General features: G+C 36.4%; 1 protein-coding gene across 4 annotated transcripts in view; it reads right to left on the bottom strand.

The window, feature by feature from the left end:
- The window catches only part of LOC144324790 (monocarboxylate transporter 1), a 58,597-nt gene that overhangs the window by 11,949 nt on the left and 24,228 nt on the right, over positions 1-22,420 (bottom strand). For all 4 annotated transcript variants that reach the window (XM_077916185.1, XM_077916183.1, XM_077916184.1 and 1 more), the window contains exons 2-4: positions 12,662-12,922; positions 8,139-8,282; positions 162-1,025 (exon numbers count right to left, since the gene is read on the bottom strand). In XM_077916185.1, the coding sequence (XP_077772311.1) occupies positions 162-1,025; positions 8,139-8,282; positions 12,662-12,878 (1,225 nt within the window). In that variant the 5' untranslated portion in view covers positions 12,879-12,922. The remainder of the gene's footprint in view (positions 1-161; positions 1,026-8,138; positions 8,283-12,661; positions 12,923-22,420) is intronic.

Raw genomic sequence — 22,420 nt, forward strand, 5'->3', positions numbered from 1 at the left:
AATTATGCTGTGCCAACCATTGTGCCAACAGTGAAGCTACGGAAATGAGAAATGTTCTCTGCCACCAAGCAGCTCACTAATCTCTGTTTTCTATTACCTTTTCCATCTTCTATGCCTGTTTAATGTTAACAGAACCAAAGAGGTAGTAAGGCATACTATACCTAAAAGTGGTGGCCCCAGGAGGACAGGACAGCATTCCACAATGGTCACCAGTCCCACGGCGCTGGAGAACCTCTGAGGTCCAACGAGGTCCATCAGTGTTTCAAACAACACTGAGCTGAGCCAACCAAACGCAAATCCAAAGAAGCCCGCATAGACACAGAACCCAATGTAGCTGGAGGATAAAGGTGCTAGCAGATGACACACTCCATTTGCAACAATAGAAGCCGCAAAAAAATACTGAACTCGAGGTCTTATCCACTTGGTGTTGGCTACAAGTCCCATAGAAGGTCTAGCTACCATGTCAACAAAAGCCAGAATGGAAAGAAGGAAGGCAGACTTCTCACTAGAGTAATGTTGACTCTTGCCATAATTACTAAGAAAGACCAAAGGAGTAAACAGTCCAAAAAACATGAGCACATTTCCGGAGAGATATAGCAAAAAGCCTCTGTGTGTGAACAGAGATAAGTCCAGGAATTTATTAATTGTTTGGAAGACTGATCCTTTCTCTTCCTTGCGGTTTCCTCCAATAAGATCTGTATTTGCATCACCTCCCTTTTTCTCGTCAGATTTTCCAGCTTCCTGAAGGGATTCTTTAGACCTATCTTTCCCTGCACTGGTTGGTGGCGGCCCTATTGGTCGCATCAGGGCTCCAGCTACACAGCAGTTTAGTAGGAGGCCCCCAAGAATTAAAAAGCTTCCTCTCCAGCCAAAGATACCAAAGAAAGCCTGATTGAGGGGAGCCAGAGTAGAGAGGAACACAGGGCTGCCTGCCATGGCCAGTCCATTTGCCAGCGGTCGCCTCTTGTAGAAATACTTGCCAATCATGGTCAGAGCTGGATTCAAGTTGAAGGCAAGCCCGAGACCTGGGGAAGTGGGGGGAAAAGAATACATAAATGTCAGAAACATATTTGAAACTACTTAACCAGACAAAGAAAATAAAGTAAGAGGTAAAAATAATGCAAAGGAGACAAAAATCCTTACCACTACAGGACATACTATATAGTGGCTTAAAGTGTGGGATCTGGGAATCCCTGGGTGGCTCAGTGGTTTAGTGCCTGCCTTTGGCCCAGGGTGTGATCCTGGAGTCCTTAGATCAAGTCCCACGTCAGGCCTCCTGCATGGAGCCTGCTTCTCTCTCTGCCTGTGTTCTACCTCTCTCTCTCTCTCTAATAAATAAAATCTTAAAAAAATAAATAAAGTGTGGGATCTAAAACTAGACTATGTGATTTCAAATCTCAGCTTCAGTACTTACTGGCTGGTAATATCAGACATGTGTTTCTTAATATGTAAAAGGGGCAAACAGTGTGACTGTGAGTAAAACACTTATTAGAGTATCTGGCATGTAGTAAGCACTCAATAAATGTTATTTTTATAATTGTTGCTTATATTATTTGAAAGTGAATAACTATTTGTCTCGCCCTACAGAATCACCTGATGAATCATTGTAACAATTACCAATGAGAGACAAAAGTTTTACAACAGAAAATACAATACAAAATTATTCCTCTTACAATAGCACCAAAAAGTAAAAAAAAAAAAAAAAAAAAAAAAAAAAAAAAATCACTACAATTGTGTAACTTTCCTAAATTTAGAGTCAAAGAATTAAAAAAGGAAACACATAGGGGATCCCTGGGTAGCTCAGCAGTTTAGCGGCTGTCTTTGGCTCAGGGCATGATCCTGGAGTCCCGGGACTGAGTCCTATATCAGGCTCCCTACATGGAGCCTGCTTCTCCCTCTACCTGTGTCTCTGCCTCTCTCTCTCTGTGTCTCCCATGAATAAATAATTAAAAAAAAAAAAAAAAAAAAAAGAAAGCACACACACACAGTTTTTGGAAAATAAAACACAGCATTGTCAAGACGTCGGTACTCCCCAAATGAGTGCATTAATTTAATGTGATTCCAATGAAAATGTCAGTGCATTTCAGTTTGGAATAGGTAAAATGACTCTGAAACATACTTAGAGAATGCATGGGAGTCAACCAGGAAATTTTTGGTGCTATAGGAAGAGTGTGACAGACATTAACAGATATTTTAAACAGACTTCCAAAAGCTACAATCATTACAACAGTGTGACTCTGACTCAGAAAGAGATAAACACTGATCAGTAAAAGTGGACAGAAAGTCATGAACATATCTGATTTTATATATATATGTATGTATATAAAACATTCAATGTACAAGTGAAATTTTAAATTACTGTAGAAAGAATTATTCAATAAACATTGCTAGTAAAAGTAAATAAATGCTCAAATAACTTCTAGATGCTCTCCCTGGCCCCTGCTTGTTCCTGCTCCCTACCAATTATGTTTAAGCTACTTAGAGAGGCTTAAGCCAATACACAAGAGCAGATCACTCCCCTATTTCAAGCCTGCTAATGGCTTCCCATCCATAACCTTTACCTTGGCCCTTACCTCCCATTCTTCATCTGATACCAGATCATTCTATTCTCACCTACGCCAATAAGAATGCTGTTGACCTGGGGCTTAGGTTCCCCTAATTTTTTTTTAAGATTTTTTTTTTTTTTTTTAATTCATGAGAGACACACAGAGAGAGGCAGAGACACAGACAGAGGGAGAAGCAGGCTCCATGCAGGAAGCCCAACGTGGGACTCGATCCTGGGACTCCTAGACTTGATCCTGGACTCCTGGGCCGAAGGCAGGCACCAAACCTCTGAGCCACCCAGATAGCCCGGTTCCCCTAAATTTTCACAAAGCTTGTTCCTTGTTGCTATTCAAATCTCTTAGTTAAGGTCATCTCTTCAGAGCGACCTACCTTTGTAAATTACCCAAGTCCTTACCAGTCAGAACATTTTGTTTTGCCGCTTTGTATAGCATTGTCACTACCGGGTATTTTTCCTATTTATTCATACATTTGTGAGTAGTACTGTCTGTCCCCTCCCATGAAAGAATATGATTTAGCCATAGTTGTTGCTCTATTCCCAACAACATCTTGAACACTGCTTGATACACACATGGTTGTCTACAAATATTTGAGAAACAAATAGAGGTTTACATTTCTTCTCATTTTATGTAAAATATTTTCTTCAATTCAGAAGTTTTAAATGTAAAAAAGGGGGGACATATTTGAAAGTAGGCAAATGTAACAAATGGAAGGACATTCCATGCTCATGGAATGGAAGAACAAATATTGTTAAAATATCCATACTACCCAAAGCTATCTACAGATTAAATGCAATCCCTATCAAAATATCAATAGCATTTTTCATAGAACTAGAACAAATAATCTTAAAATTTGTATGGAACTACAACAAACCTCCAAACAGCCAAAGCAATCTTGAAAAAGAACAGAGCTGGAGGTATCACAATTCCAGATTTCAAGTATACTACAAAGCATAAGTAATCAAAACAGTAAGAGACAAGTACAAAAATAGACACATAGGTCAATGGAACAGAATAGAAAGCCCAGAAATAAACCTACATTTATATGGTCAATTAATCTTTGACAAAGGAGGTAAGAATATGGAAAGGGAAGAAGACAGTACCTTTAAGAAATGGTGGTGGGAAAACTGGACAACTACATGCGAAAGAATGACACTGGATCACTTATGCTACACACAAACATAAACTCAGGATAGATTAAGGGCCTAAATGTGAGACCTGAAGCCATAAAAATCCCAGAAGAGAATACAGGCAGTAATTTCTCTGACATCAGCTGTAACATCTTTCTAGATATGTCTCCTGAGGCAAGGGAAACAAAAGCAAAAAGAAACTATTGGGACTACATCAAATCAAAAACCTTCTGCATGGCAAAGGAAACAATCAACAAAACAATTTGTCATTTGCAAATGACATACCCAATAAAGAGCTAGTAGCCAAAATATATAAAGAACTTATATAACATACATACACATACCAAATAATCCAATTTAAAAACGGGCAGAAAACATTAATAGACATTTCCCTAAAGAAGACATACAGATGGCCAACAGACACATGAAAAGATGCTCAACATCACTCATCTCCAGGGAAATGCAAATTAAATTACACTGAGATATCACCTCATACTTGTCAAAATGGCTACAATCCAAAGCTCAAGAAACAAGTGTTGGTGAGGATATGGAGAAAAAGGAACCCTTGTTCACTGTTGGTGGGAATGCACAGTGGCTACTGTGGAAGACGGTATGGAGGTTCCTCAAAAAATTAAAAATAGAGGGATGCCTGGGTGGCTCAGTGGTTGAATATCTGCCTTTGGCTCACATTGTGATCCCACATCGTGGGATCCTTCTGCCCACGATGTCTCTCCTTCTGCCTATGTCTCTGCCTGTGTGTATGTCATGAAAAAATAAATAAAATCCTGAAAAAAAAGAATAAAAAATTAAAAATAGGATTACCACGATCCAGTAATTCCACTACTGGATATTTACCCAAAGAAGATGAAACTATCAATTCAAAGGGATATATGCATCCTGATGTTTACTGCAGCATTATTTACAATAGCCAAATTATGGAAGCAACCCAAGTGTCCACTGATTGGTGAATGGATAAAGAAGATGTGGTGTACACATATACAATGGAATATTATTTTTGTTAAGAATTATTTATTTACTTTAGAGAGAGCATGCACATGCTCAAGGAATGCATGTGAGCAGGGGGAGGGGCAGAGGGAGAGGAAGAGAATCTCAAGCAGACTCCCCGATGCACACGGAGCCTAAGGCAGGGCTCATTCCCAGCACCCTGAAATCACAACTCAAGCTAAAACCAATAGTTGGGGATCCCTGGGTGGCGCAGTGGTTTGGCGCCTGCCTTTGGCTCAGGGCGCGATCCTGGAGACCTGGGATCGAATCCCACGTCGGGCTCCCGGTGCATGGAGCCTGCTTTTCCCTCCCTCTCTTTCTCTCTCTGTGACTATCATAAATAAATAAAAAAATTTAAAAAAAAATAAAACCAATAGTTGGATGCTCAACCACTTAACTGAGCCACCCAGATGCGCTTGTACAATGGAATATTATTCAGTCATAAAAAGAATGAAATCCTGCCATTTGCAACAACATGGATGGACCTAGAGAGTATAATGCTGTGTTAAATAAGCCAGTCAAAGAATACAAATAGCATATGATTTCACTTATGTGGAATTTAAGAAACAAAACAAATGAACAAAGGAGGGGGAGGGGAAGACAAATTTAAAAAAATGCCAGCCTCTAACTACAGAGAATAAGGGGAGAGGTGTGGTGGGATGGGCAAAATAAGTGAAGGAGATTAAGAATACACTTATCTTGATGAGCACAGATTAATATATGGAATTGCTGGATCACTAGATTTTGTTTTTTTTAAAGATTTTATTTATTTATTCATGAGAGACACAGAGAGACAGAGACACAGCCAGAGGGAGAAGCAGGCTCCTTGTGAGGAGCCAGATGCAGCACTCGATCCCAGGATCCCGGGATCATGACCTGAACTGAAGGCAGATGCTTAACCACTGAGCCACCCAGGCATCCCTAGATCACTAGGTTGTATACCTGAAACTAATATAATGCTATGTTAACTACACTGGAATTAAAACACAATTTTAAAAAAGTAGGCAAATATATTCATAATCTTGGGAGTGTAGAATAACCTTGTGATAATGATATACGAGACAAAAATCACAAAGGATTGAGTTTTCAATATCTGAAATTGTACATGAAGGGAAAAAGTGGAATGAGGCTAAATTAAAAAATTTTCTTTTAAACAAAATTCAACAGAAAAAATTTAATTGGGAATAGATACTTGGGGGGAGAAGGAATGGGAAGTTATTGTTTAATGGGGACAGAGTTTCAGTTCTATAAGATGAAACAGTTTTGAAAATTGATGGTGGAAATGGTTGCCATAACAATGTGAATATACTTAATACCACTGAACTAAACACTTAAAAGATGTTTAAATAGTTAAGTTTTATATGTATTTTACCACAATTAAATGTAAAAAAAATTTTGGAAAAAAATAACTGTCTTATGCAAAGGGATAATTTAATATGTAAAGCTATTACACATTATTTTTAAATAAGTACACAAAAGCAGTCAATAAGCATTTTGTACAGGAGTGCCTGTGGCTCAAGTCGGTTAAGCATCTGCCTTCCACTCCAGTCGTGATCTCAGAGTCCTGGGATTGAGCCTTGAGTGGGGCTCCCTGATCAGTGGGGAATCTGCTTCTCCCTCTGCCTCTCCCCTGCCCCCCATGCTCACTCTCTCCCTCTCTCTCAAATGAATAAACATAAAAAAAAAAAAAAGCATATTGTGCAGAGACCACAAAGAAAAAAACCCAAATACATTGCCACAAATGTATTAAAAACATTTACTTCCCAATAATCAAAGAGATTTAAATTAAAACCAGGAAATAGGGCAGCCCTGGTGGCTCAGCGGTTTAGCGCCGCCTTCAGCCCAAGGCGTGATCCTGGAGACCCGGGATTGAGTCCCACATCAGGCTCCCTGCATGGAGCCTGTTTCTCCCTCTGCCTGTGTCTCTGCCTCTCTCTCTCTCTCTCTCTCTCTCTCTCTTTCTTGCTCTCTCTCTCTGTGTGTCTCTCATGAATGAATAAATAAAATCTTAAAAAATAAAATAAAACCAGGAAATACTATTCACCTATTAAACTGGCAATGATTAAAAAAGATAATATTCCATTGTGGTCAAGGCTGTATTCCCCCCTCACATTATGGTGGAACCGTAAGTGAGCATGATCTTTCTAGAGAGCAACTTAGCTCCTGTGTAATTTTTTAAAAACACAGCAGTTCCACTTCTATAAAGTTATCCTAAGAAAATATTCATGTTCACAAAGGATCATCAACGCAATACTAACATTAAGAAAATGTAAAAAATCAGAAACAAAACCCTAAATATTGAACAATTAACTATGAGACTGGTCAAATAAAATTACAGTATGTATTGGGGTACCTGGTTGGCTCATTTAGTATAGCATGGGAACCCTGGATCTTGGGGTTGTGAGTTCAAGCCCCACATTTGTAATAGAACTTACTAAAAAAACCTATCATACATTATCTATTCAATGGAATTACAGAGATTTTTGTGTGTGTGTGTCATTTTTTTTTAAATAAAATAATTTTTTATTGGTGTTCAATTTACCAACATACAGAATAACACCCAGTGCTCATCCCGTCAAGTGTCCCCCTCAGTGCCCGTCAACAACTCACCCCCACCCCCCGCACTCCTCCCCTTCCATCACCCCTAGTTCGTTTCCCAGAGTTAGGAGTCTTTATGTTCTGTCTTCCTTTCTGATATTTCCCACACATTTCTTCTCCCTTCCCTTATATTCCCTTTCACTAGGAATTACAGAGATTAAAAAAATCTTATCAGAATATTTAATGACATGGAAAGATGTTCATGGTATCTCATTAAGTGAAAAACTGGTTACAAAACATAATCTGATCATTTTTTATGTTTGTGCACAGGAAGAAGTATGGAAAGATATACATCAAAATGTTAATAGTCATGTTCTCTGGATTATGAAGTAATGATAATCTATTATATGCATCAGCAGTTTTTAATTGGGCTATCAAAAAAGGAGGGAGGTATTATGAAGTAGATCTTCTATCCCTCAGAAATGTATTTGGACATTCTGCCAGGTAATTCCTGCTTTATATTTTATACTCTCTCCTGCTCCAGCAGAAGCCTATTCTCTGTGGGAGGAAGAAGTAATGAGAAAGAGTAAAATAACCAATGATCACCCTTGCAACAAATTGCCAGACACATTTTACCTACCATCATTGACTAGTTTTAGGACAGGGGATGCAATCATCTTTCATTATTCATTCACTCAACAATGAATACCCACTGTATGACAATTTTTTTAAAAGTTTGCTTTTCTAGTACCGTTCAGTGTATTTATAGCTCCTCAAAATGATAATCACAAGTCATTTCTATAAGGAAGGAATTTCACCCAAAAGATCTGAAAGATGACTGTTAAACGAGTATCAAATAGGCAGCGATAAATTAATGCTTGAAAATGAATCAACAGTAACTCACCTCCAATGACTCCAATACATAAATAAAGTTCTTGAACAGTATTACAGAAAGAAGCTGCAATCAAGCCACAGCCTGACAAGCATCCACCAACAATCATGATTGGACGACTGCCATATTTATTTACCAGGATACTGCTGATGGGACCTAGAGAGAACCAGAATGAATGAATGAATGAATGAATGAATTTAATATATTTTATTTATTTATCCATGAGACAGAGAGAGAGGCAGATACACAGAGGGAGAAGCAAGCTTCCCGCAAAGAGCTTGATGTTGGACTATCCTAGATCCTGGGATTACGCCCTAAACTGAAGGCAGATCTCAACTACTGAGCTACCCAGGCATCCTGAGAACCAGAAATTTAGTAGCAGAGAGGAAAGGAACCAACTCCCTCATATCTGCACAAAGCACTCACATTAAATGACAAGTCCTTCAAAATAAACAGATAGAAACAAACAAAAAAAAAGGTAAGAATATTGCTTTCTATATTTCATAGTCAAAGGTATGTGCATTAGAAAATAAAGATGCTAAAAAACATCACTGTGTATCTTTATAAACATTGGATGGAGTTTTATTGAGATATAAGACTCTGGTTCTCTCTTTAATCTTTCTCTTCTAAGGCAGAACTGGCTGAAAATACCTTGGTAATGGATGTTCATAGGCTTGTTGATGTATCTAGGGTATGAGGAACATTATTTAGTTAAATTTGCCCTGTTTTAATTTTTGAACAGACACTCTGATATTAGAGTATTACTTATACATTAACATAAATGTAGTTTGTGTCATATTTTTTAAAAAGAAAAAACCCCTGAAAAATACATAATTATTTTTCCAAGTTTAAATAGTTTTGCAATTAGGAAATCTAAATTAAAAAAAAAAAAAAAACACCAAAAAACCTGTTCCCAGTTACATCTAGATGTCTCAGGTACTGCATTGAATATTTCTTTTAGAGTTAACCTGGTTCCATGCCTATCTTACTGTTTCACGGTAGCAATATTATGAAAAAAAGCTTGCAGGAGATGATGTCAAATAATGGTCAAAGTATCTTGGGTCTAACAACTCAAGAAGATAGGAAATAGAGTGTTATCTAAGAAAATCAGATTAAATTTCCTCTGCTAAAAAGATGCATACCAAAATAACAGTTTTTCTTGAATGTGAGAAAAGGATCAGGAAGAAAAAGATTTGATGCATTTAATGTATTAGTTTTCAAAATGAATATTAAATGGCCCCTCCTTACTTGCTACAAATAGGTATAAGCTGTAATTACCCTTTCCCAAATTTTTAGGTGTTAATTATAAGAAAGTCTTATCCAAACCAAACAGTATTTTAAAAGCTGTAACATGGGGTGCCTGGCTGGCTCAGTCAGTTGAGTGTCCAGCTCTTGATTTCAGCTGGCATCATGATCTCAGAGGTAAAACTGAGCCCAGCATGGGGCTCCACACTCAGTGGGGAGTCGGATGGAAGATTCTCTTCCTTTGCCCCTCCCCTCACTTGAGCATGCACTCACTCTCTCTCAAATAAATCTTTAAAAAAAAAAAAAAAAAAAGCTGTAACACAACTCTTAAGTAGACTAACTATATTTTCTGATTACACCAAATGACAGTCATTGCATTTTATTTATTTATAAGAGAATATACCTATGTCTGTACTTCATGGATATGGACTCATGGGAATAACAACTTTGTTTACATGACACTATTACCTTGTCTGCCTTCTGCCTGGTTAAGGCAGATGACTGCAAACACAGAGGGTACTGCAATGCATCAGTAGGGAAGGGGACACAAGGAAATCAATTATGTCTGAGCTTTGCAAAGGCATGAAGCTACCGAGCACCAAGTTTCAAATCTAACCCATTTTCTCCTTATTACATGTACTCCATATTTTTGGAACTAAGCTATAAAGCAGAAGACATAAAAATTATGTTTTTCTTCTATTAGCACAGTAAATTCTGATTCTGTTCATTCTATAATTAGCTCCACAAAAGACAGTCTATTTTTTAAAACAAATATATAGTGTACATACTCAGAATGTATTATTGACTTTATGTTGACATGTTCTATATCCATAAACACTATGGAAAATTCTGCAGTTACAGTATATTCTAGTACTATACTCAAAGTTGCAGTATGATGCAACTAAAAGGTCAGCTCTGACCCCAGGGAACCCAAATTCAAATTATGCCATGTAAGCACGCAAGAAGGAATCAAACCTTTTGATATCCTGGTGTATCAGAGGACTAAGTCTCTTTAAGGGCTGGGTCAAGAAATGGCTGTCAGGAGAGACTTCAGGCCCAACCAAGGATATGTATAAAGAGGTTTTCATTGACCTTCTCAATCACTTCATGAAAATATTAGACCATGGCTGGTTTGGAAATAATTTGAATTTACAATTTGTTTAAGATGAAAGAATTAAATACTGAAAGAATATTCATGAAATGTTTCCCTATAAATTAGTTGTGAAACAGATTCTGTATACTCAGAATTATAAACATCAAAATACTGCCACACTGCTGACTCTGTGAAGTAGAAGTTAATACTGTAACATCTACAATGTTACACTAGGAATGTTAAAGACATTAGTGTGAAACTGAAAATAAATAAATCTACATTTTTCTTAAAAAAAAAAACAAAACAAAACAAGAAAAACTCAAATAGAATAGGCAACTGAGATCTCCTCTCCTAAAAATGTATTTACATTCTAACACGCATTAGTATGTATCTCTGACCCAGAGTACTAAAGTAAATTTAAAAAAACCCAAAAAACTAAACCACTCATAGTTCAAAATGTATTAGTGTTGAGGGGGAGGCCCAAATACATGAATTACAGAATTATGGCAATTGAAAAACTGATGATAATTATTAAGGGAATATACCATTTAGGAGCCAATCAAAACAAAATAACCTATTTAGTAAAAATTCTGCCACAAGGTTCTCGATAGGCAATTTGTCTTTCAGAGTTATTTCAGAAAGGATGGCCCCAATTAGCTATCATTAAAAATAGAAAGGGGTACAGTTCATAGGCCTATTATAACACAAATTCAGAGAAATGTGCTAGTTATCTCTGGGTGAGGACAAAGAAGGAACTGTTTTCCCAAAAGAAAGTGTCATGTGCAATTAGCACAACTGACATCACTTACTTTCTATGCAAAATCCAAGTGACTCTCAAGCTCTTTGACAGCTCCAAATTGCAGTATGTGAACCTCTGGTTTATAGTGAGCTTAAAGATACACTGAGCACCTGGAGTATATCTGGATAATATTCATACCAATTTCTTCAAGCCATCATAGTTAAAACTTGATTAGAAAATCCTGGCAGATGGGAGTTCAAAGCCTCCAAAATCACTGGCTCTCAAGCTAGATATAATATCCAAAGTCCCTTTTGATTTTTCTGAACTTATAAAAAGAAAATAAGTACTATAGTTAGCACTTATGTTCTCTTCAAAGTACTTAATAGACAAAACAGAATTCAAAAGGTATAAAATAAAAAGATATACAGTGGAAAAACTAAGTCTACCCACTCCTGTTCCCAGTCACCTAATTCACCTCTAAGGCAACCAAGTTACCTGTTTTTTCTGTGCAATGAAATTATGATTTCAATTATTTATTCTTGTTTCATGAGTTTATGTTATTGTCTCAATAGGATTATAAACTCCCTAAAGGCAGGGATCAGATCAAGTGTTCTCTATCACAATATCTAACCTAGTGTGAAATATGTGCACAGGACTTAATATTGGTTGAATATGCCACTAGGTTAGAAACCTAGAGTTAAGATTTTACAGTTGAAATAGAGAATCTTTATACTGGCTATTAAGGAGCTGCATGTGAAAATAATCAGAGATACTGGATTGCCACCGAAAAGTAGTATTAATACTACTTTTTTTCATAACAGAGGTGAAAGTTTGGCTAACTAAGCAACAGGAGACACCAGTCAACCTCAGTAAATAAATACACTTGGCTTTAGAATCTCTCACTAAGCAATTATATATTTTAAGTATTATGGAAGGTTCTAACTTTTATATGTTATGTTGTGAATTTAAATGATGGTAACTGAGCAACTTACTACCCTCCACATTTCCTTTACAACATGTCAAGAAAAACAGAAAGGAAAAAAATGATGAAAGTTTAAGGTGCATTTGACATGCTTTTAGGACAAATAACGTCAAGGAATAAAGGGACAATTTTATTTTGTTCTTTAATCCTAACACCATGAAAAGATTTTACAAGACTTTGAACTATGCAATTCAGGTGAGCCTGATTTACTTTAATTCTCCCAACATCAATTTAGGAAAAATCTTTGTGTTTATATGTTAAGAGTCTAGTAGAGAGCAATAAGAAAAATCAGTTGTGCACATGTTATTTTTCTGAGAGCTTTTTAAGGATACCAAGTTGTACCAAATCACAGCTCCTCATAGTTTCTCATTTCAGCTTCAGAATACTATAGTGGAACAAACAAAGCAACAGTTGTTATGGTTAATGGGAATGAAAAAAATGTGACTAAAACAGCAGACCTTGGGGGGAGTACTTACCTCCACCATACATGACAGCCAACATGATTGAGGATATCCATGACACTTCACTGGTGGTGGCACTGAATATACTTTCAATTTCTTTGAAGAACACAGTAATGGATTTGGGAAATGCATAAGAGAATCCAATGGAAATGAAAGCTCCAACTACTACTGCCCACCCCCAGCCTCCATCTGGGGGAGTGTATCCAACTGGACCTCCAACTGCTGGTGGCATTTTAAGTGTAGATGAATTCCAAAGTGCAGTTCAAATCCAAATACCTGAAAGATATAAAATTAAAATACTATGTTAGTAATAAGGCACTTCCACCAGCAAAGCACTTCAACCTTTTATAGCCAACTCTCAAGTAACTAAATTGTTTCTCAATATTATTTTTCTAACAGAGATGATCTTCTAGGAATATTATCAGAAAAAAGCCTTAGAGCCATGGTATTGCCCATAGTAGCTTATTAAAGGAAAACAGTTCCATAACATTTAAGAAACCATAACTGAAATAAATCCTGTTCAATAAATACAGACTTTTATTTCAAATAAGCCTACTTGTTTGAGCAGTTAATATAATTCCTCAAATTACTGTGAATAACCAACTGCCTCATTTGACTTATCTGTTTGAAAAATATACATAATACATGCCATATACAAGTTTCAGGCTTAAACATAGGCTTTCTAATTTTTCTCCCTTTCCCAAAATACATTCTTCACTACTACTTTCTTTTTACTTTCTCTTATTTATAACTGATAAAATATTAGGAAGGGGGTTCCCGATTACTAGGCATGCAACAATCTGCAAAACAGATCATTCTGAATACACAAGAATTTCATTTAATGGACTGGAATATTCTCTCAGAAATGTTTCCTTTTATCTATCTAATTGCTTTGGTTCAAGGAATTTTTTCCCATCATATGACAAGAGAAGGTCCTAAACAACAGCTAGTCAATATAGTTAATCTCATGAATTGAACTTTCATGTCACAAGATGGTACTTTAAATCAAAAACTGTACCTTTTTCTTGACGTCACCTAGTATTAAAGAATAGCATGGCTAGAAAATGCAACTTCTTGTTAAAATTATGAATAAGATGATAGAGTGTTTGATGGTAGGCTTGCCTGTTTTCTCATGAAGGTCTCATTTATTTGAAGCCAACATCTACCCTATAAAACTCATCCTGCAACCCATGTTATCTCCATTCCAAATTCCAAATTATCTCCATTCATACTGGATTGCCACCGAATCCAGTGGCATTCAGATTATATTACAGCAATAAATACAGGTCACAGAGGACAAGTTCATTCTTGGCTATAACATTCTTTAGGCCAAAATACAAATCCTAACTTACAGTATAGTAGTGGCATACTAGTCAACTGCTAAATACTGTTTCTTCCAACCCATTTGAACACTTCAAATATGATTTAAGACAATGAATGCTGCAGGGGTAGGAAAAAAAAATAGCGCATAGGGGAAGTTTCCTAAAAGCAAAAGTTTAGGTTTCATGACTTGTACTCAAAATTGTATTAGAGGTTCTAGAAGCAGTGTATGCAGACAAGAAAAAGAAATAGAAGGCATAAAGACTAGAAAGGAAGAAGTTGTACTTATTCATAGATGATATAATTGTCTATGTAGGCAATAGCTAAATATTAAAAAACAGGTACCTGAACTAAAAATGAATTTAACTAGATTTCAGGACACAACAGTAATAAACAGGATTTTTTAAATATATAAACCAGCAATCAGAATTTGCAATTTTAAAAACTACCATTTACAACAGTATCAAAAAACTACTGAATAGGGATACATACATCTGACAATGTATGATACATACACTGAAAACTATAAAACATTAACTAAGAAATTAAAAAACAAAAGATAATCCATTCTCAAGGTTTGAAAGACTCAATATTTAAATTAGGCAAATACTTCTAAAGGCACACAACAGTACATTTATTAAAAGAAGTGTATAAACTGGATTTCAAGCTACAGATTGGGAGAAAATAAATGCAAAACATATCCAACAAAAGACATGTCGAAGACAAAAAGACATAATCATCTTTTATGATTCAGTAGTAAAAGACAACTCAATTAAAAATGGACCAACGATATGGACAATTTATCAATGAAAATACACAGATAACAAAGTACATGAAAAAATGCTCAAAACTGTTAGCCATTTGCGAAACGCAAATTGTAATCGAGATACATACATACTAGATATGTTCTCTACTGGAATGACAAAAATTAAGACTGATAATACCAAGAGTAGAAGAGAATATGAAGCAAATAGAACGCTGTTACTGGTGGTAAAAGCAAAGTTGGAAAATATTTTGGCAGTTTCTTAAGAAGTTAAAACATACAAACAGAACACCCAGCTATTACATCCCTAGGTATTATCCAAGAGAAACGAAAACATGTATCTTGGGGATCCCTTGATGGCTCAGCAGTTTAGTGCCTCCCTTTGGCCCAGGGCGTGGTTCTGGAGTCCCGGGATGGAGTCCCACATCAGGCTCCCTGCATGGAGCCTGCTTCTCTCTCTGCCTATGTCTCTGCCTCTCTCTCTCTGTGTCTCTCATGAATAAATAAAATCTTTAAAAAAGAAAAAAGAAAACATATCTTCACAAAGACTTATATGAGAATTCTCTAGTAGCTTTATTCATAACAGCCCCAAACTGAAAACAACCCAAGTGTTGATCAACAAGTGAATGGAAAAACAAATCATGGTATAGCCATATAATAGAACAATATAAACTGGAACAAATTATTGATGCATACAAGAACATGGATGAATCATAAAAGCATTAGTTAAGTGAAAAAAGACTAAAAATAAGACTATATTCTGTATGGTTACCTTTATATTAGTTCTAGAAAAGGACAAATTCTAGTAATAGAAAACAGATTAGAGGTTGGAAAAAAGAGGCTGACTGCAAAGGGGCATGAGAGAACTTCACTGAGTCATGGAAATGCTCTGATTATGGCAGTAGTTACTCATCAAACCGTATACTTAAAACTGGCTGATTTCATTGTATGTAGATAATAGTGATAAAAATGATAAAAAAAAGTGATAAAAAATAGTTCAAAGACAATGACAAGAAGGATAAAATCTGTTCAGTGGCATGTGGAGACAATATGGAAGCAAAACGTGATGGCAGGCAAATTCTCTCTCTTGGCTATCTCATGGTTAAAAGAAAGGAGAGGAAAAGGAAAAAGACAAGGAAGAGGAGATGACCCTCTCTTCTGAGAATTCACAGCTACAGGCCTGGGTAAGCTTGTGCTTGGCAGGCAATGTCTGTGGGAAACCTCTGTTGTTCTTTTAGAGATATATGTCTGGCTTTGCTAGCAAAGATTTCCCACAGACAAAGCCCAGCCAAACATAAGCTGATAATCTAAAATTTCTCACTTACTTATTGATTGATTGATTGATCATAGGCTTCACACTAAGCATGGAGCTCTATGCAGGGCTTGAACTCATGTTACAGAGATCAAGGCCTGAGCTCAGATCAAGAGTCAGATGCTCAAAAAAAAAAAAAAAAAAAAAAGAGTCAGATGCTCAACCGACTGAGCCATCCAGGTGCCCCAACAATATAAAGCTTCAAAATTTCAAACTGATCAATGGTTAATTACCATGAGTGAAGTAAAGCCAATTCAATATAGCTGGATTAGACACAAGAACTACAGCCATTGGATATGAATATGTAAAATTATTAAAAGTATGAAAGAAGAAATTAAGACCACTAAATAAAAACAAACAACACATTGTTCTGTTTTTATTTTATTTTATTTTATTTATTCATGAGACACACACAAAGAGAGGTAGAGACATAGGCAGAGGGTGAAGCAGGCTCCCTGAGAGGAGCCTGATGTAGGACTCGATCCCAGGACCCAGGATCATGACCTGAACCAAAAGTAGTTGCTCAAACCACTGAACCACCCAGGCATCCCCGAACAACACATTAAATACTATTGAAAGACTAGTTGACTTGAAACAGAACTTCTAGAAATAAAAATAATTCTCAGTGAAATTAATAATAGGTGAACCAGGAGACTGAACATAGCTGGAAAGAAAGACCATGAAATCTAAAGAGTAGTTTGAAGAAAATGGAATTCAGGGGAGAGGTTTATTCTGGAGTTGTGAGAGAAACATTTAGAAACACAGAGTTGAGAATGGGAGGATCTAGCATACACCTAATGGGACTTGGGAAGAAGAGAATGAAGAGAATGGGAAAGAGGAAATTTTCAAGGGTTAATGGTTATGGCTATTCCAGATTTTATGAATAATATGCACCTACAGTTTGAGAAAACCCACCAAGATAAAGAGAAAAATCTTAAAAAAAAAAAAAACAAAATACCACCACCAAATCATTGAGAAAATACAGATTACATAATCAAGAGAGGATGAATCTGACAAAACAATTTTCAACAATTTTGCAAACTCTCAGTCTTCAAATACTCATTCTTCCCCTTTTCCTCTTTCCACTTCCCCAAGACTCCAATTGGATGTGGGTTGAACCTTCACATGGTATCTACTCTTTCTCTTTTCTGTTTTTCATCCTTAGTACAGTTCCATCTGTATTGAGAATTTGAGGGTTAGGATAGTATCGTCCTCTTCAGTGATTTTCACTAACCTAGGGCTATATAAACCGAGAATCTTTTCAAGAATATTTCAAGGATCAAGATGTTTTGTTCATATAGATGACTTAAAATCAGATTGCAGGTCATTTGAGGACTGTTTTACTTCCAATGCGCCCTTTATTTCTATGTCACAGCCATTTAGGATCCCAATCAAAAAGAACAGATTTTATCAGAGCTCTTACTTTTGGCAGTCCCTAGACTCCAAAGTTTGTTTCCCTGGATCCATGAAGCTTTCCAAAGCACTGCTTAGGTCACCAAGAGAATTCTTCCTCCTTCTGTAACCACAAAGCCACTGACTCCATAATCATATCACTATTGGCATAATTAGTAAGCCAGCAATATAAGAAGCTGCCAAAATCAGGTGATCATCAAAACCAGGAAGTTGTAATCAAAGACTTAATTTCTGCAGTCAGCTCCAGAACCATGTGTGACTCCTATGACATCATCAAGATGGATCTGACATGCCCTGCTTCTCAAAATCTCAAAGCCAGTGAGTAGGCATAAAGACCTCTGTTTTAATTCTGCCCTGCATATGTCATATGAATACACGTGACTGGTAGAATTTAAATCAAATTCAGAAATATAGCTGCAAGGGAACCTGAGAAATGTACTTTAGCTTTAAAGCACACTAGAAAGGAGGATGTGTAATGGATGCTAAACATTTCCAGAGTCACTTGAGACACACACACTACGATGTATGTAAAATTTTAAATCATACAAAACTATGTATGTGTATATGTATATATGCATACATACACCAGCATCTTTATAAAGAGCATATATTAATACTACTATATACAGACATGTACAAAATGGGTACATACAAAAATGAAAAAAAATTGCTGTGAGAGTTTCTAAGTGCTTACCGTCAATGTCTGTACTTATGTCATCATGGACTGGCAATACACAATACACCAGCACTGATCTGTAGGCCAAACTTGGTAGTGCTCCTTCAGAATTATCTGGGAGAAGTGGTTCAAGAATTTAGGCAAGGGCATGTCCTCCATATCCTCCTGGCACTGGTACTTCCTAAGAGGAAGTCCTAGCCAAGACTGATATGATCTGATATACTGGGGCCACAATTATAAATTTGCTCCTATCAGGAGCTTCCCTTCATTAATTGGTCAGGATGGGTGAAAGTGTGTTACAAAATAATTTTCGACCTATTCTTGCTCATTGGTGGAACAGACAAACATAGCTGAAGAAAAGGTGAAGTGCCCAGAAGAGAGAATGCACCATCCATTTCCTTTATAGAAGAAATTTAGACAGTAGGAGATATTTCTGAGTTAGTCACAACCTCACTAGAGTTGCAGATAGGTCCTAATCTCCTGAGGCATAATACTATTTGCACAGCCAGAATTGCTGGCCTGTCCTGATTTCAGGCACTTGGTCTATTCGAAGATCCCTAGCTTGTTCTCTATGTGAAAATAGTGTCAACATCTGAAAATAATATTCTTTTCCTTTGAACTGTAGTCTTGTTTTACTCAGTATGTACACTTTTTAAAAAAAGTTTTCTTTTGGTTTCATTTATTTATTCATGAGAGAGAGAGAGAGAGAGAGAGAGAGAGAGAGAGGCAGAGATACAGGCAGAGGGAGAAGCAGGCTCCATGCAGGGAACCTGATGTGGGACTCGATCCTGGGACTCCAGGATCACGCCCTGAGTCAAAGGCAGATGCTCATCTGCTGAGTCACCCAGGCATCCCAGTATGTACACTATTAAATGACACATCATTACCTGACTCCATAGTTTGCCTTAAGGTTCATTCTTGGTGGTGTGTATTCTATGTCTGGACAAATTTATAATGACATGTATCCACCATTATAGTATCTTAATAAGTAGTTTCACGGCTCTAAAAATATTTTGTGCTCCTACTATTCATCCCTTCCTCCTCTTTAACCCCTGGTGACCACTGATCTTTTTACTGTCTTCATAGTTTTGCTTTTTCCAGAATGCCATAGAGTTAGAATCATACAGTATGCAGCCTTTGCTAGAATCATACAGTATGCAGTTAGAATCATGCAGTATGAAGCCTCAAATTGGCTTCTTTCACTTAGTAATATGCATTTAAGTTTCCTCTAGGTCTTTTCATGGCTTAATAGCACATTTCTTTTTAGTGCTATAATACTCCATTGTCTGCATGTACCACAATTTATCTGTTCACCTACTGAAGGAATCTTGGTTGCTTCCAAGTTTGGCAATTATGAGTAAAGCTACTGTAACTTGATGTGCAGAGTTTTCTGTAGGCAGAAAAAAAAATATGTACTGTCTTGTATATTAACTTTACATCTAAAGTTTGTCACTAAGCTTAATAGTTACATAGAACATAATTTCTGGCATATTATATATTGTATTCTATGTGCTTTAAAGCACATATTTTAAATTTTAAAATATATTTGTCAAAATTCTGGCACTAAAGATTTAGCCCAATTTATGGAGAAAAAAAAACAGTCTAATTGACCAGGTTTCTTTAAAAAAAATCATACCTTTTAGGTGAAATAAATGCATTGATAACATCTCTGTGGTAACTATATCACTTTTAAAATCTAATTGTAATTTAGAAAACAGAGAAAGAGTTTTTGTCCAGAAGAAATGAAGCCCTGCCTCCCCCAGTATTTCTCACCTAACCCCTTTTTGAATTTCTGTCATGGGACTCTCTCTTTCTGGGACAATGCATTCTGTTAATTTTCTCTTGTGTGTGTGTGTGGGGGGGCTCAGAGATTTTGATAGTATGGGGCAATGAACCATAGTTAGAATTAGGATAAGTAAGAGATCTTTCTTTTGTAATGGAGTTTAGGGCTTTTGGATAAAATAAACTGGGCAGCCGGGATGGCTCAGCGGTTTAGCCTTTAGCCCAGGGCGTGATCCTGGAGACTCGGGATCAAGTCCTGCGTCCGGCTCTCTGCATGGAGCCTGCTTCTCCCTCTGCCTGTGTCTCTGCCTCTGTTTCTCTCTGTGTCTCTCATGGATAAATAAATAAAATTTAAAAAAAAAACTGAAAAAGGAGGAAGACCCCAGCATCTATTTTCAGGAGAGCTGATTTTTAGTTCAGAGTACATGTGAATCTGAAAAATAATTCCCTTAAAAATATAACCCAGTTTAAAGATCTTTGTCCCAGGGCATTTCACCTACCTATGTTTCAAGTGGTATTTATAAGTTGAGGCTTCCTAAAATTTCTAGTGGAATAAATATAATAAAAAGCTATGTAAACTGCTTAGTTCTTCTAAAGGAAAGTCTCAATTCTAAAATTATGTTAAATAGAACTGCTCTAGGCATTCATTTTTATGAGTTTTTCCTTCCTTCATCTAAGTATGAAAGAAAGAGAAAAGCACTTGAAATTTTTCAAAGAACACTAAAAAGATTAATGTACCCCAGACTGTTTACACACATACAGAGATATCCACACAGACGGCAGAGCTATTTAATGCATCAAGCTCTGACTCGAACAGCTAATACGTGCTGGACGTGATTAAACTTTGAGCTTAGCTGCCAGCTATGATTTGCCCCAGTTAGTTAAAGCAGTTACAATTTTTAGTCACTAAGACTTGCCTCATCAAGTTAGTAATACCTTATTCCATAGTGTCAAAATTAGATTTAGAACTTCAAGAAGCTTTAAAAAGATTCAGAAGGAAATAAGAATGATATTCAAATTTTGAAAACAACAACACTTCAAAAAACCAGATATGGAATCAATACAATTCTGCTACCATCTGATTAATGGCTCTCCTTATTAATTTAAAAATTCTGATGATATACAGTATTAAAAAAGTATACTATTATTATCTAAGTATACTATTTCCTTTTAAGCTAACCATATTTCAGCTATTAAAAGAGTTCATACAACAAGCAAATTATGAGAGCAGTCTCCCTTGCATACTATTCAAAGCCCCACTGAGGAGTATTCAAGCCCAGAGGCTAAAAGGGATTAAAGTTTAAGATTTTAATCCGTACAGGGTGCACAGTAGCCTTCCTATTAGCTTAGCTATTACTTGAGGACTCTTTTGCAGTTCCCTGAAAATGAGGGGAGATTAAAAAAAAAAGTAATATGGTGAGGAGAAAGTTCTTCATCAGCTTGCCTTGTAAAGGACAATGGGAAACAACCTTAATTTCTTGGCAATGACCATGGTACAAGAATCACCTAATTTCTCCTCTAATCACCTTCTCAATTCTTTCCTTTTCTCATGACTCAGGAATTGTGCAAATAAACTAATCTGGAAAGCTGAAATTGTGCTTCATACACTCCATGCTCTGCTCCCACTCCAGAAGAGAAAGAGTTACAAAAGCCCTTGGAAATAGTACTACTCATTATGTTCCCTATACTTTCTCCATCAATGTTTAAAACAAAGCCACTGTCACTTCCTAAAATGACAATGGCCAGTTTGTGAACTTAAGAGAGGCTGAAAGTATCTAAAACAATAATCTTAAAAGAATTTGTTACTAAGTGTAAACTAGTTTTAGGTTTCAAATTCACATGGAAACATTCACATGGAAAATCCAGAAGGCTGATCTACTGAAGCTATTGCTGCTAATGTAGCCATGCTACTGCTCTTTGCAACCATCCAGTTTCATGGTTTACAGAACTACCTGCCTCAAAGCAAATCCCAAGATTCAAGGTCTAGGAAACCTCACTCTCTTTTACCTTCTTTTCCATTAGAAACTGAAGAGAAAGAAATAAAAGACTGTGGAAAAATAACAAAACAAAACAGTAAATAACTGTAAAGCACCAGTGAAAGGAGAAATATACTATTGTTAGCTAGCCAAATACTCAGCAGTTATGAAATGCATGGTTTTGATCAAACTCAATATAAAGAATCTAGAAAAATACAAACCTGGCTCTGCAAACTTCTGTTTATATCTCCCTTACCACTGAGGGAAAATCCAACCAGCATTACAAAGAGTTAAATACTCTATTCTTGAAGAGAAATTAAGAATTTGCTAACTAGAATACTTAAAGATTTTGGGTTTGTCCTTCCTAATATACGAAAATTAATTCTACATCTTACTTTTATTTAGATAATATTTATAATCTCAAAGTACCAATATTTTAATTATTAATAATTTCCAGATTTTAAAAATTATTTACATGGTCAGATTATCCTACCCATAGATATAAAATAGATTTTTAATACAACAGATCTCA

The sequence above is a fragment of the Canis aureus genome, chromosome 12 (assembly GCF_053574225.1).
Source record: "Canis aureus isolate CA01 chromosome 12, VMU_Caureus_v.1.0, whole genome shotgun sequence".
NCBI lineage: Eukaryota > Metazoa > Chordata > Mammalia > Carnivora > Canidae > Canis > Canis aureus.